The sequence below is a fragment of the Cyanistes caeruleus genome, chromosome 5, assembly GCF_971803275.1.
Source record: "Cyanistes caeruleus chromosome 5, bCyaCae1.hap1.1, whole genome shotgun sequence".
In the NCBI taxonomy this organism is placed as follows: domain Eukaryota; kingdom Metazoa; phylum Chordata; class Aves; order Passeriformes; family Paridae; genus Cyanistes; species Cyanistes caeruleus.
Window position 1 is genome coordinate 81643254 of NC_141705.1, and position 13322 is coordinate 81656575.

At 49.9% G+C, this 13322-nt stretch overlaps 1 protein-coding gene across 1 annotated transcript; it reads right to left on the bottom strand.

Annotated features, from left to right (window-relative positions):
- Positions 1–2155: 2155 nt before the first annotated feature.
- On the bottom strand, positions 2156–3769 carry STBD1 (starch binding domain 1). The gene is made up of 2 exons (XM_086890802.1): positions 3497–3769; positions 2156–3379 (listed from the first exon to the last, which is right to left on the bottom strand). Exons 1-2 carry the CDS (start codon positions 3738–3740, stop codon positions 2574–2576), a joined length of 1050 nt encoding a protein of 349 aa, XP_086746928.1. The 5' UTR covers positions 3741–3769; the 3' UTR covers positions 2156–2573.
- Between the last annotated feature and the right edge of the window lie 9553 nt (positions 3770–13322).

Genomic DNA, 13322 nt, shown 5'->3' on the forward strand with positions numbered 1-13322 from the left:
AATAATTAATTTAATTAATTCCTTGTGCTGGAATCCAGCAGAGTTGGGGACAGGTCTGGGTTTCCCCCCTGCCACCAGCAGCAGGCAAGGAGCAGGCTGGTAGACAGATGAGCCTTAGAGGAGCTGTCAGGGTACGAGCAGGTGAACTTTGAAGGTAGCTGCATGGTTGCAGGCTCTGCCAAGCTGTGAGAGAGACAGTTTATTGTTTGCTTGGAGATCTCCTGAGCCGCTGGCTGTTGGATCCCTGCAGGAATGTCAACAATAAGTTGTTTCTCACAGGCAGGATGTTGTATTAGGCAGCCATCAGCCATTCCAGCAACACCTTTTTTATGCAGTAAGGCAGCTTTGTTTACATCTACTCTCACCTTTGAGCAATTAGATTGTTCAATAATGAGAACTTGGAGGAAATACTAATAGGTTCCTCCAGAAAAACTGAAATCCAGATTGCTTTGTTTCACCATACCCAAACCATTTATTTTACATAGCAAGCTGGGGAAGCAGTGATGGGAATGGCATAATAATTTAGCAAAAGCTCAGTGCGGGTCTTTGTAGAAACCGCAGCCGATGATTCAGCAAGGTGATACAATCATGGAGACTGCCAGTTGTCTGTGGGATCAAAGCACGGGGTATTTAATTTAAAAAAATCCATTGTTCTCAATTTGAAAGACTTCTCAGGGTTGGTCTGTTTGACATGTTCACCACTGCATTAGAGAATCTATTCTAGCATAGGTTAAGTAGCTTTCTAGTGAATAACTTAATCTAATAGCACAGTTAATCTCCTCAGACAAGCCTCAAGCGTGTGTATAAATATGCTCAGGCGGCAGCAACAACTGCTTTTTAAGCTGAGAGTGTCTCATTGTTTGAAGAGCCTGCATTAGGGGGAAGAGATTGGTAATCACCTTGAAATGAAATGTTTTGCTTTGACTTGAGGGATTTCTGAAGATCACCTTCTATTGCCACTGTGTATTAGGTATAGTATCCACTTCAGTTTCTTGTTAGAACAGCCCAGTGCAAAGAGTGCAACTGAGCTTGTTTCACTGGATAAAAATCACAATTCCAACTTGGCAGTGTACTTGTGCCTTGGCCTTAGTCTCTCTCCCTCCTCACCCTCCCCTCAATGCCCTCCCAGGAGTTCCTTGAGCTATTTTGTGACCAGGTCTGCAGGAGCAGGCAGCCCAGCCTACTCTCATTGAACAGCTGGTATCAAAGTCCCAGTAGGAACATTTCCAACACATCTTCCTCCCAGCAGCTCTAGCATTGCCCCACCAACTGGATTCCCATTAACCTACCAGATGCAGGAGGTCAACCTCTGAACTTCATCTTCCAGTCTTTCACCAAAGCCATTCTATTTCCCACATCCAGACTGCTCCACCACACCGAGCAGGAAGGAATTAGCACAAGCATTTAGATCAGGGATACGCTTTTTGAAGTACATCTCCCAAAGCAAAGTGCTCATCTGTGTACTTGCAGGTCTCCTACAAAACTCTGCTCTCCCAGACCAAGCTCACTCAAGGGGAAGGGGCTGTTTGCAGGCCAGAGCTTGGTTCAGCATTGTGGGAAGAGGAGCTTGCTCAAGAGGCAGCATTTTTTTTGTACCTAAAAATACAAAATGCAGGGAAAGCAGAGAAGCTTTCTGCTTCTATCACATAGCTACCAACTAGCTGAAGCTGGAAGTGTTGTGCTTCATCTGGCTTACTAGAAGGCCAAAACTTAAAATAAATTCAAGCTGAAAAGCTTTGTCTTAAAAAAACATGTACAAGTTTAAGCCAAGTATTTGCTGTCAATAGTGTGGTTTTGTTCCTCAGTATGCCACCTGACTCTTCCAGCCAGAACCCTATTCCCTAGCCATCACAGCATTCCAGGCTTTTTTTTAAAAGCCTGCTCCCACCCTGACAAAGTAACTCATTAAGCCCAGACAGTTCTTTCTGACCTTTGCTCTCCCCTCAGCAGGAGTGAAGCTGCCTGCCAAGCCTTTCATTTGAGCCGAGATGATTACTGGACAGTAGGGGGGTAGACAATGAACTATTTTGGGGTTCAGTCTTTTGTTACTTACACGAGGGAGGGCCACTTCTCAGCAATTCCTTAAAATTTCAGGTCAAGTGGCTCCTTTGGATCAAAGTTACCAAAAAGAGTGAGGTCACTGGTCAACTGGTCATGAACTGTCAATCTGAAAATGTTTATTGTTTCCTTAGTACATTACACAAACTAAAACACTTAAGTTGCTGTTACAGTGTTGGTAACCGCACCTCCCAGTACTCTTCCCCAGCCCATAGCCCCACTCAAAGCAACACTAACTCAAGTCCAGGGTCCCCCTGGACAGGCAGGTGCTTGGAATGCTGCTCATGCCTTCTTAGCCTACTCTGTGTCTCTTCAGCACGTACTCAAAGTTGATTTTTCAGGTTGCCAAAAGATTTCCTAAGGAGATCTGCTGCTTACGTGGTTCGATACGGGATTTCCAGAGCTCTGCACTTGAGAGGGTCTCCTAGAGAAGAAGGGGAGCCCCTCTAAGGTTTAGGGGCTCGGTGATTCACCTAGGCAGGTCTGCCATTAGATCAGCAGCTTCCACCTTCCCATTAATGGTACCCCCACCACTGGTGAACAATTTGATCCTCGTGTTCAGTCACTAGGGTCCTGTTACCGCATTCTTCCCAGCGTCTGACCTTCCCATTCTCCACCAAGATAAATTTCCACTCTATTCTGGTGTCTGCGGGCAGGCTGATGGATTCAGACCAGAAGCCATCCTTGTCACACTTGAGGGGGACGTAGCTGTGCCACTGTCCCAGACACTCGTGGTCCCCCGTGACACCGATGAGCTGCGCCTCGGAGTGGGTGATGTAGTGCACACGGAAAGCCACGTGGATGTTCTGGAACATGGGGGGCACGGCTGCCACTCTCTTTGCTTTCGAGTCCCCATCGCAGCAGTCTCCTTGTTCCCATTCCTTGCTGTCTGAGTCTTCCACGCTGCCGTCCTTGGCCTCCTCCCCTTCGACCAGGTGCTCGGAAACAACTTCCCATTCTTCGTGGTCCAAGTCCCTCCTCTCGGCCGGCTCACACGGCCGCTCCTCACTTCTGTCCTTACAGTCATCGTCTGAGGCTCCTGCCAAGTTCATCACGAACCATCCGTCACTTGCCTGTCCCACCTGGGCTCCCAGTTCCCCTGCCTGGCTGCCGGCCACATCAGCTGGATGCTCCCCCGGCTCCGTGACAGCGTGCTTCGGGATCTGCTGCTCCAGCTCCACAGGTTCTCCCGAAACAGCCCCGCTCGGGACGTGGTTCAGCTCTTCTCTCCAAGCAGCCGCCAGATCCTCTCCTGGCTGGGCAGGGCCGCCCGGGGCCGCGGCCTCCCGCCGCACCGGCTCCCCTCCCGCCGCAGCATCCTCTGCAAAGTGACACGGAGGGAGAAGGGCAGCGGGTTAAGCCGAGCGCCGGCCAACCCACGTCCTCGCAGGCTCGGCCGGCCCCACGCACCCCGAGCATCGCCTCCCCATCCCGGTACCTGTGGCCGCCGCCCCCGCGCTCGCCCGTCGGGGCCCCTCTCTGCCGCCCTCCGCCTCCTCGCCGCCCGCCTCGGCTCGCCCGTCGCTGTCGCCGTACCAGAGCCAGGCGACGATGGCGGCCAGCAGCCCCACGAGCAGCGCCGGCCAGAGCCCCAGGGCCAGCCAGCCCCAGCCGCGGGGCTCTGCGGGCAGCGCGGCGGCGCCGGGCGGCCGCAGCACGGGCGGGCCGCGGTCGCGGGCCATGGCCGGGCGCTGCAGCAGCGGGACCCCGCCGGGGCCGCCCCCCCGGCGCCGCTTTAAGCCGGGCTCCTGCTCCGGGGAGGGGCCGAGCCGGGCCGGGCGGGGCTGGGCTGAGCCGCGCCGCGGAGGCGGTGGAAATGCGTGAACTCCCCAAAGTCAGGGCGGAGAAAGTTTCCTCTCTTCGCGTGTCCGCAGCTCTTTTCTGCTTTCTTTCCCAATCGTTAGGGTTGCAAGGGATTTCTGGAGATCACCTGAGCCCAAGCCCCCTGCCAAGGCAGGGTCACCCAGGGCAAGTTTAATTCTGGCAGTGTTGGTGGGCTTAGGTGCCCCAACAGGGGTGTGCTGAGAGGGACCGATTTGCTGGTAATTTTAATGTTTGTGCTGGTCAGAATCCTGTCCTGCTCTGGTATCAGCGAAGTGAAGTGATTTCGCTACTGCTTTTGTAACCTCTTCATCATACTCTAATGACTACAGCTGGATTCCTAAACATAGCCCTGCTCTCCTGGCTTCTGTATTGTGCTCAGGAATCTTATCGGACTACCCAGAGTTCAGAGTCTGTAAATACAGAGGATATTTGATGTTTACTTATATTTATTTTCATTTTACTACTCTTGAAGTGATGATGTCAAACCTTATTTCAAAATAGAGAGGTTTTTTACGAGAAACCTGAGAAATTTCATGAATGCGCCTTGTATTTTGAATTGGCAGTTCTGGAGTGACAAAGTGTGAAAATGTTTGTAACACCGAAGATTAACACGAGAGGAGGAGTGAGGGGAGGCAGTTCCACTCTGTTCTTTTTGCTGCCTTTTTTTAATCCATTCTCTTTATCTGACCAAAGGTGTGGTCATGACTGGATCTCTAAAGCCCACTGATGAGATTTTGCCCACTATCTCATTAGACAAGAGAATGGCTAAGTGGATGTCCCAGTAAGTCTATTTCCAGTGTGTGAACTTCATAATCTTTCAGTGTCAGTTCGAGCAGCACTCCCTCAGCTTAGCGGGACAGTAAATGTCAATCGAATTTATAGAAGCACAAGTGTGCAGCCTCCGTGGGGCAGCTCCTTGGCTGACATGGAGGAGAGTGGCTGTGCAGAGATACAGAATTCATGTTCTAAATACCTTCCCTTTCTTTGCTTACCACAGTAGCTGAGGAACCATCTCTTCCAGCAAAGCGCTGAGCTGGTGCTTAAGTCAAAATATCTATTTTGGTACTTGGCTGTCTGGGCTGTGTCCTGGCATGGGCTGAAAGTGCACTGCTCACAACTCCTGCTCTGTGAGACAGAGGAAGGAAAGAGCTGTGGAGCCAGGATGTACCTGGGCACTTTCTCAGTGTCTGAGGGCTTGGGTGCACTCTCTTTTACCACTGTCGGTGCTTCGAGGTGCACCTCAGGCTTGCTGCTTAAAACAGACCCTTGGCTGTAATGGGCTGTGCTAACTACTAAAACTTAGTGGAGTAGGTGATATTTTTGCAGTTCCCTTACCTTCCTTTTTTCCTAGCCTTCAAAACAGCCAGTTCCCTGCACTGTGTCTGGGCACCACCTCACTGAGCTGGGATTGCCAGTTGGGGCACCTACTGTTCCGTAAGTACCATGTGTGCACTGCAATTTAGGCTTCCCAGTCACCTCCCTGCAGCCGAGCAGACACAACCCATTAATTATTGCAGCATGACACAGAAAGGGAATCCTCCTGCCAGCCCTCAGCACAGATGAAGAGGTGGTGTTTGGAGCTGCTAACCTCACTTTTTTTTTTTTTTCTTTAAGCACATTTGATAAAACAGCGTAGCAAGGAAGAGACATCAAGCAAGCCTGGAAAAGACTACTGCAGGAATCCTTAGGGAAAGGTTTATTTTGAAGAAATGCACAGGATGAAAGGCAGGGTGCTGCTTTAATGAGTAGAGCAGAGGTCTCCTCTGCTTCTGTTCATCTCCTCGCTCATTCAGGCCTCTTCTGGTGCCAGACTTTCTCACCCAGTACCTGCAGAAGAAACTAAAACAAAGCACCCCGACCTCTTTGAGTACTCAGGGTAATTGCTGATAGCACAGAGCCATTTGGAGAGAGTCACCAAGCTCAGGACAAAGAGACAAGCTTGCTGCACAGCCAGGCAGGGCAGGCAACTCCCATTCAGGAACTCCCATTCCCAGCCCAGTCCTGTATGGTCCCAGAGGACCTTTCCCTTTGAGGGGCAGCATGGATTTATGTGGATGGAACAGGTTTTCCTCCTGTCTGTAACAGTGACCACCTGCACGGGCAGCAGCTGAGTTGTTTGCTTTGTACCTCCTCTTAGGGTGCCTAGAATTCATTGGCTGTCTCCTGGGTTTTTTTAAAACAAGCATCCCGGTCAATGCTAAGGGTGGAACTCCTGAACTGCTGATCAGTTATGGAGTTATGGACAGGGGAGACCTGGAAAGGGTCACTGAGGCTGAGGTTCCTTTTCTGAAGCAACTTGCATGGACCATAGCAGACAGTAACTTATCCTTTTGAAGCCTTTGGTCCCTTCCCCTCTAGGAATTCTTTAAGTGCTCATATCCTGTAGAACTTGCAGACTTCTGTCTCCTTAGAGGGTTTCCAAAGCAGATAAACAGAAATTCTCCAAAATGCAAGTGAGATTTTTTTTTTTTAAGTTTTTATCAGAACTGAATGTGGTGTCTGTACACCAGAGGGACAAGGAAACAAATTCTTCAAGTCTCAGCGGCGTAATTCTGTTTCTAACTAATTCAAGACAGTCATTCCTGATGTAGCATTGCTTTGGAGAGCAGTGTTCTGTGAACGAGGCTCTGTTGCATCACTGTTTGCTCAGCAAGTGGGAGAGCACTGGAAAAGCAGGAGAGTATTTGGAAAAGCCACACGTGACTTTGTGGAATTCCCAGCTGGCTGGCCCCGGATCAGGAGCCTCAAGCCTGACACCTTCCCACAGTTTGAGAGCCAAAACCAAAACAGGAGGGCAGATATTTCCTCCCCCAGCTCTGTGACCAAGGCAGCAGCCAGAGGTGTTGTTAGGAAGGGCTGGCCCATGGGCAGTGTCACAGGAACTGTTTTTCTGTCAGCTCTGCCACCTGGTGTGGTGACAGGGAATCTCCAGTGAGAAATGAGCTCAGCACCTCTGATTCCTTCAGTGTGAAGAATTCCTCTTCTAGTTTAACTGGGAACAGTCAGGTGTTAAAAGGAGATGGGAAAAAGAGCAGTGTCACATCTCCTTTTCCCACCTTAACCATAACCCCCAGAGCTTAGGCTTTTAGATTTTAATCTGGGAGCCAGGTTAAAATCTAAAAATCAAGACTGGTGCCGTGGAGGGTTTCCAGGCATTTGCTTGACACTTTCTGTATTGGATCCCCACCTGAGCAGGTATAAAAATGGGGAGGGCCAAGTGTTCATGCACTTTGGAGGAAACCGTGACCCTGACTGGCTTTCTGCCCCATCCCTCTCCCATATTGTTTGGAGTAGCTCAGCTGTGAGCAGCGGACACTCTTGTGCAGCACTGCCCAGCAGTCAGCAGGTGGCACAGGAGGAGTGTGGCTGGCAGGAAAAGCTCTTCCCACTCAAACAGAGAGGAGATGCTTCCTCTCAGTTGCTGTTAACTTCTCGAAGAGTGGTCGGTTAGTAATGAGGACACCGCAGATCCAGACCTGCTTTCTATTATGAGCCATGAAAATCTGGAAGGCAGCTAAAAGGGACCTCAGGAGTCCACTTTAGCCTTGGTGTCCTTCTTCTTTAAGTACAGTGACCCAACCTGGACACAGATGTTCCCCACATAGGTCATACCCAGGCTGAGAAGCACGGAGCACACAGGTTTTCCGTCTATTTTTAAGGACACAGGTTGTGATTCTGAGTTTGCTCTGCTGTTTTTCCATGTTAGAATGCATTTCATCCTTGCTTAGCTGACTCAAAATATCTAAGAGGTCTAATACCATTCTTTCCTACTTACCCATGGTAAATCTGACTTGGAATTCCTTCTTGGGTTTGAGGTAGAGCTTACTGCTTGCCCTGCCAGTCTCTTACTGCATTTCCTGTGCTTTCTCTGTACTGTGACAGTAGTGTCACTGACAGCTTTCTCTACATCCCTTTTCCTAGGAGGTTTGTTTCCCATGAGCCGTTTTTTGCCAGCTTTTTCAGTTTATTAGTCACTCTGAGCAAGTCACACTTGTGCTGTTTTTCATTCTCCATTTCCCCAGCTGGTGCAGCTGTGTTCCAGGTGCCTTTTCAGGGCTGGTGCCTGTTGCTTTTACCTCCTCCTAGGCATAGACAAATACATTTGGCTAAATTGTCTCAAGTTCATCTCAGATTTCACTGAAGTTGTGGCACTCAGCAGCTCTTAGAAACTGAATCACAAGTGAGATTTCCCATTGAAATCCTGCTGACAGCCTCTCATGGTTGTTTCACATCCTGGAGACATCATGCCTTGACTTCCATGCGGATTCTTTACCTTGTCAGGACCATAGGAAAATGCAGCTTGAAAGAGGGGTGAGGTGTGGTATTATTTCACATTCTTTCTTTGACTTAGGCCAAACATTTTCAGGAATTCTGAATACAGGTGTTGAAGCCCCCATATTTTAACTGCTGCTTTCCTGAAAGCTGCAAGAAAGTTGTATTGTTCTATAAATCACACAATTTCATTCAAAATGAGGGATTCTTTTTGTTGTTTTCCGGTGTTGCCTGGTTGCTTACCACATGGGGATCCTTGGGAAAGGATTTTACCAATCACCCTGATGGTAATGCTTATCTTCACGACCTGAGTAAGTTTGATTCCAGCTCTGGCATCACAGAGTTGCAGGCAGGTGCCTTCACTGGTGGTACATATTTTTCCTCCCTGAAATAAAAACCAAAATAAAATATATAATGGGATATAGAGTAAGGCAGCAGCAGGGATCTTTGGTGTGCCTTGAAGCGCCGTCATCGAGTCCGCGTGTCCTGTTGTGGATTCCTCCCTGCAAGTTCCTCTTGGCCGGGTTCAGTGTGTGAAGGGGGATGTCACAGCTCACTGAGTCATGTGCTGCTTGGGTCTGGTGACAGGGAGAAGCAAGGAGTCCTTTCCCACACAGTCTTGTCAGAGGACACAGCGGGCCCTGAGCTAGCACCTGATGCAGTGGCGCCGTGTCACATGCTAGAACCATGGCAGGGGCGCATTTTTGCTTCCCCAAAGTGGTCCCTTTGGTGCCAAGGGACACAACAGACCTACACGAGGTATTGCAGCCTCTGCTGAAGCCTGGTGGCTCCCATCCTAGGGCCCAGCTCTGCTTTTGGCTCATATTTAAGGTATTAAATACTCAGAATTGAGGCTGGCAGGCACCCAAGTGCAACAGGGCACCGGGGCTGGAGCCTGGGATCTGACAAGGAATGGGGACAGAGGAGCTGGCTTCTGGAAGAAGCACAGACCTAGAAATAGCCCAAGGGTGCTGGTTTCTTGGCTTTGCTCTCAAGGCACTGTTTGCCTTCCCCTTCCCCCTCGGTGTTTTTTCCTCAGCACCTCTTGTGTGTTGAGCAGATGATACAAACAGTTGAAGGCAGCATTGCTGGCAGCAGCTGTGAGCAGTTGTCCTGCAGGGAGCCTGGCATCCTGCCCATCCAGCAGTCCTGGGATCTTGTTTACTGCACTGGGGTAAAGCCCTGCTCCACACTGGGGCCGGCACATCCTGGGGCCAGAGCTGTGCCTTTGAAAGGGATTCAGAGCCCAGCTCTGCACTGCCCTCAGGGGCTGGGGGCACAGGGAAAACAGATCCTAAGGTAGGAGATTGCCTAGCCTCCCTAGCAGGATTAGCCCCCTAGGATGCCCTTCGTTGCTTTAACCCTTTGCACAACATTTCCCTCATCCTCCTCCTGACCTGTCACTTGTCCACCTCTGGCCCATTTCCAGGGAAGCTGGTGGCTGTCATGCCCTCGGGCAGCGCTGCCCTGGCCCGGGATGGGAGCTGAGGGCTGTCCCACACACAGCCCCGTTGTCTGAGCTGGCAGACAGGAGCTGTTTGTATCCAGGCTGACATACAAAGCATTTGTTTTCCAGTGGCTGCCAGCGGCCAGCCCCAGCCGGGGATAAGGGATGACTCATTCCAGGCTTACCAAGTGTGCATTTAATTGCAGTGGACGCTGGGAATCAGGGAGAGACTTCTAACGTGAGTTTTTGGTTTTCCCTCATCTGTGGCAGCGAGTTTGGTGCACTTTGAGGACAGACATCCCAGGTTTTGTGTGTGGGAAAGCTCCAGTGAGCTCAGCTGTGCTGCTCTGGAGCCACTGGTGCTGCCTGCTAGAAGACACTTAGGCTGCACAATTTTAATTAGTTAGTTGATGGTCCTAGTAAATCACAATGTGATGCAGGCTGGCAAGATCATCTAATTGCAGCCTTCAATCCCTGTGTTTACTTCAGGACCTGGGGAAGATCTCAGGCTGTGATATAAGACAAGCTCAGAACAAAGCAGACTCTGATTGTAGGTTTGCAGCCTCTCTCAAATGCAGTCAGCAGAGACCGTGAAAATCCCTGGCTCTCTGTGCAAGACCTCCATTTTTCCTCAGTAAAATTGTGTGGGGAGGTGGTGTGCATCCAGGCTTTACTGCAGCAACAGATGTTCCAAGGGCCAGAGTCTGCTCTTGAACTCTTTCAAATCCAGAAGCAGTTGAGAATAGCCTACAAAAAACTATGAAAATGAGACTCCTAGAGTTTCTGCTATGGAGCATCCCTTGCTTTTGTATGCCTGAGTGGCATTTCTGTGGGATAGGACTCTCAGGTGAGGGAACCTTTGGTTTGCTCATTGTAAATGTGGCCTCCCCAGTGCACGCAGCTCCCTTAAAACTCGGTGTAGGTTGAAACTCAGTCCAAGTCCCAAATGGAGCAGATAAATGGAACAGGTCTGTCTCTCTGCCCCCTCCCTTCAGGAAGGTCTGGGCCAGGGGCTGGAATGTTCATCCACTGCTGTGGGATTTGGGCCTTGAAGTCCCACTGGGAGTTGCAGACTGTAATCCTCCCCTTTTTAGGAGGCATGCATGCCATAATATTGGAGGAAAAGTGCACAATCGCCATGGATTCTGTTTGAACGAGAGGTTCTATATAACATCTCTCATGTCCAGGGTTACCAGGAGAGCTTTTCAAGGCTGGAGGGTAAAGTCTCTGCTCTGCAGTGTCAGATATTGATGAGGAAATGTGTGACTGATAAAGTACCTGGCCTGCATGACTAACCTGACTCTGTCAGCCACGAGCCAGAAACCTTGCCCTCTCCTTATAGCTCTCCCTAGAATAACAACAGAGACACATTTTTATGGTGATTTGGGCTTTGTTGTCTGCTTGTTTGTAAGGTGAGAGTGAACACAATCCTGGTCTGGTTTTGCATTTCTCCAGACTTTTTTTGCCAGGTTCTCCTTTGCTCTGCTGCTGGGAACAGCATGGGCTCATATCAGCTGTGGTTTTGGTTCCTCCCTGTGCCTCCACACCTGTGTTTATCCCTCAGTGTGCAGAGGATGTTCCCAGTAGTCCAGGGCGGCTTGCAGCGCTCAGCAGCAGCAGAACAAGTAAACCTGGTTCATCCTGGAGCTGCCTCAAGGGCTGGATAGAAAACTGAGGGCTTGGAAAACTGTGTCAGTCTCTGTGGGCAATGCTCAAGAGTATCAGATCAAGCACTTGAAAAGACAGCGTCCTTCCTGTTGCAATCTGCATTGCAGAAGCTAAAATCTGAATTAAGGTAGCAAAACTCTGACAGGAGGAGATGGGCTTGGCAACTGCAAGCCAGGCCCTCAGCAAACCTGTGTGAGTTACCCAGACTGCCACTTGCCAGAGCCTCCCTGTGCACCCCCGAGTCACCAGGCTCTTGCTGCACAAGTCAGGGGAGCAGCAAACCCAGCCAGAAGGAGCTGATGGGTGTGAGTGGCTGCACTTGCTGGTTTTGGTATGGCTGAGGTTATGAGGAATGTGTCTGTGTGTGTGTGATGATAGAATATACCACACGGCCCACATCACAATTACAGTGTGTGTGTGAGGGGCTTGCAATCCACGAGGGCTGTAGGTGTGTCAAAAATATGTATAAATAAAATAAATAAAAATGTATGTACTGGGAAGCGTCAAAAAGATAAGGCTCAGGCCCAAATTTCAGAAGGAAAACTGGTTTTGTTGCTAATCTCGTAACAGTTAAAAGAAATAATTTCCTCAGAAGCAAAATTAAGTGCTTTTGCAGGCAAATGTGCCATTTCCTGGGATGTCACTGTCCCAAATCTGGAAGTCCAGCAGTGTTCTAACCCAAGAGCAAAGGCTGCTCTTACAAAAGCACCAGTTTTACTCCCAGCCTTTTCCAAGGACCCAGTAATTGCAGCATAGTTCTGCCCTACAGTGAACTGCTTTCCTGCCAGCAATTAATTCACCTCTGTGGGATGAATAAATTGAAGCTTGAGCCAGTGAAATGTGATCACTACCCACTTACAAACCTTTCAGAAATGTCTCAACTCTCAGCTGAAATCAGGATGTCATAATTAGGTTATTATTTTATTAATTAAGCCTAGAGTACGAGGTACCCACAGTGTGTGTGAGTTCTCTGGTGGCAAGGACAGGTGTGAGCTATGCAGGGAAAGCAGAAGGGCAAAGCCTCTGGAAGGATTTTCCTTGTGTGTTACTGATTCATTTGGGTGTTTCCCAAGAGCTGCTCCTCCAGGAAACTGGGAGTGGGAAGGAGCTGCAGGTTCCCTGTAGTGTGTTTTATGTCATGTGGGTGAGCTGGTGCCACAGATCCGTAGAGGGAAGCAGACTGCAAACATCATGCAGCAGCAGGAGACGAGTGGACAAGACTGGTCAGAGTGGAGATAAGACAGATGCTGGTGAAGTGTTTATTAGATCAAGCACTTTCTAGTTCCAGCTGCATGGTGTTGGGATGAAGCTACACTTGGTCCTGGAGAGGCTGTTTGATGTGTCTGTGTGCCCTGAGGCCACAGCTCCTGAAGGAAGCAGTGCAGGGCCTGGGTCCAGTCAGACCCTGTGGTGTGAGCAGGTCTGTCAGCAGTGGCAGATGGTTGAAGAAGGGCAAGCACCATTCCTGTCTCAGGTGTCCAGAGATCCATGAGGTGCTGTGGGTGCACACAAAGAGACAGGGAACAGAACCCCACCCTCCCGTGTGCTGTTCCAGCCCTGCTGTGGGTGGCACTAAACATCCACGGGAGAAATGGCTGATAGTTACTAAACCACAGGGGTAGGATTGAGGATTTCTCTTCTTATCTGCCTGATGCTGTGCTGTGGGATTTCCTAATTCCTTCCCTTACAAGCTTTTCCTGCCTTGCATAGACTCCAAGGAGCCGAGCACCTGGTGTTGCACAAACTGAGGGAGCCACATCACAACCTCAGTAAGTTTGGCTTTTTATGTTTATTAAAGATATTCCCAGTGCATGAGACAGGACAATTTAACCATGTCCATGCTTTCCAGAGTGTGGGCCTTGTCTGTCTCCTCTCAGACACACCATCATGGTGCTGGAAAGGGAAGATGTGTCTCTGCTTGTTTCAGGGATCTGTAATTTTGGCACACAATTGTGCCTTGAGCCAGCAGCGCACCCACTGCATTCCCAGGCTGCACCCTGGAGGTGGAGTCACTCCTCACGGGAGTGTGTGCGGTTTATCATGGCTGGTGAGC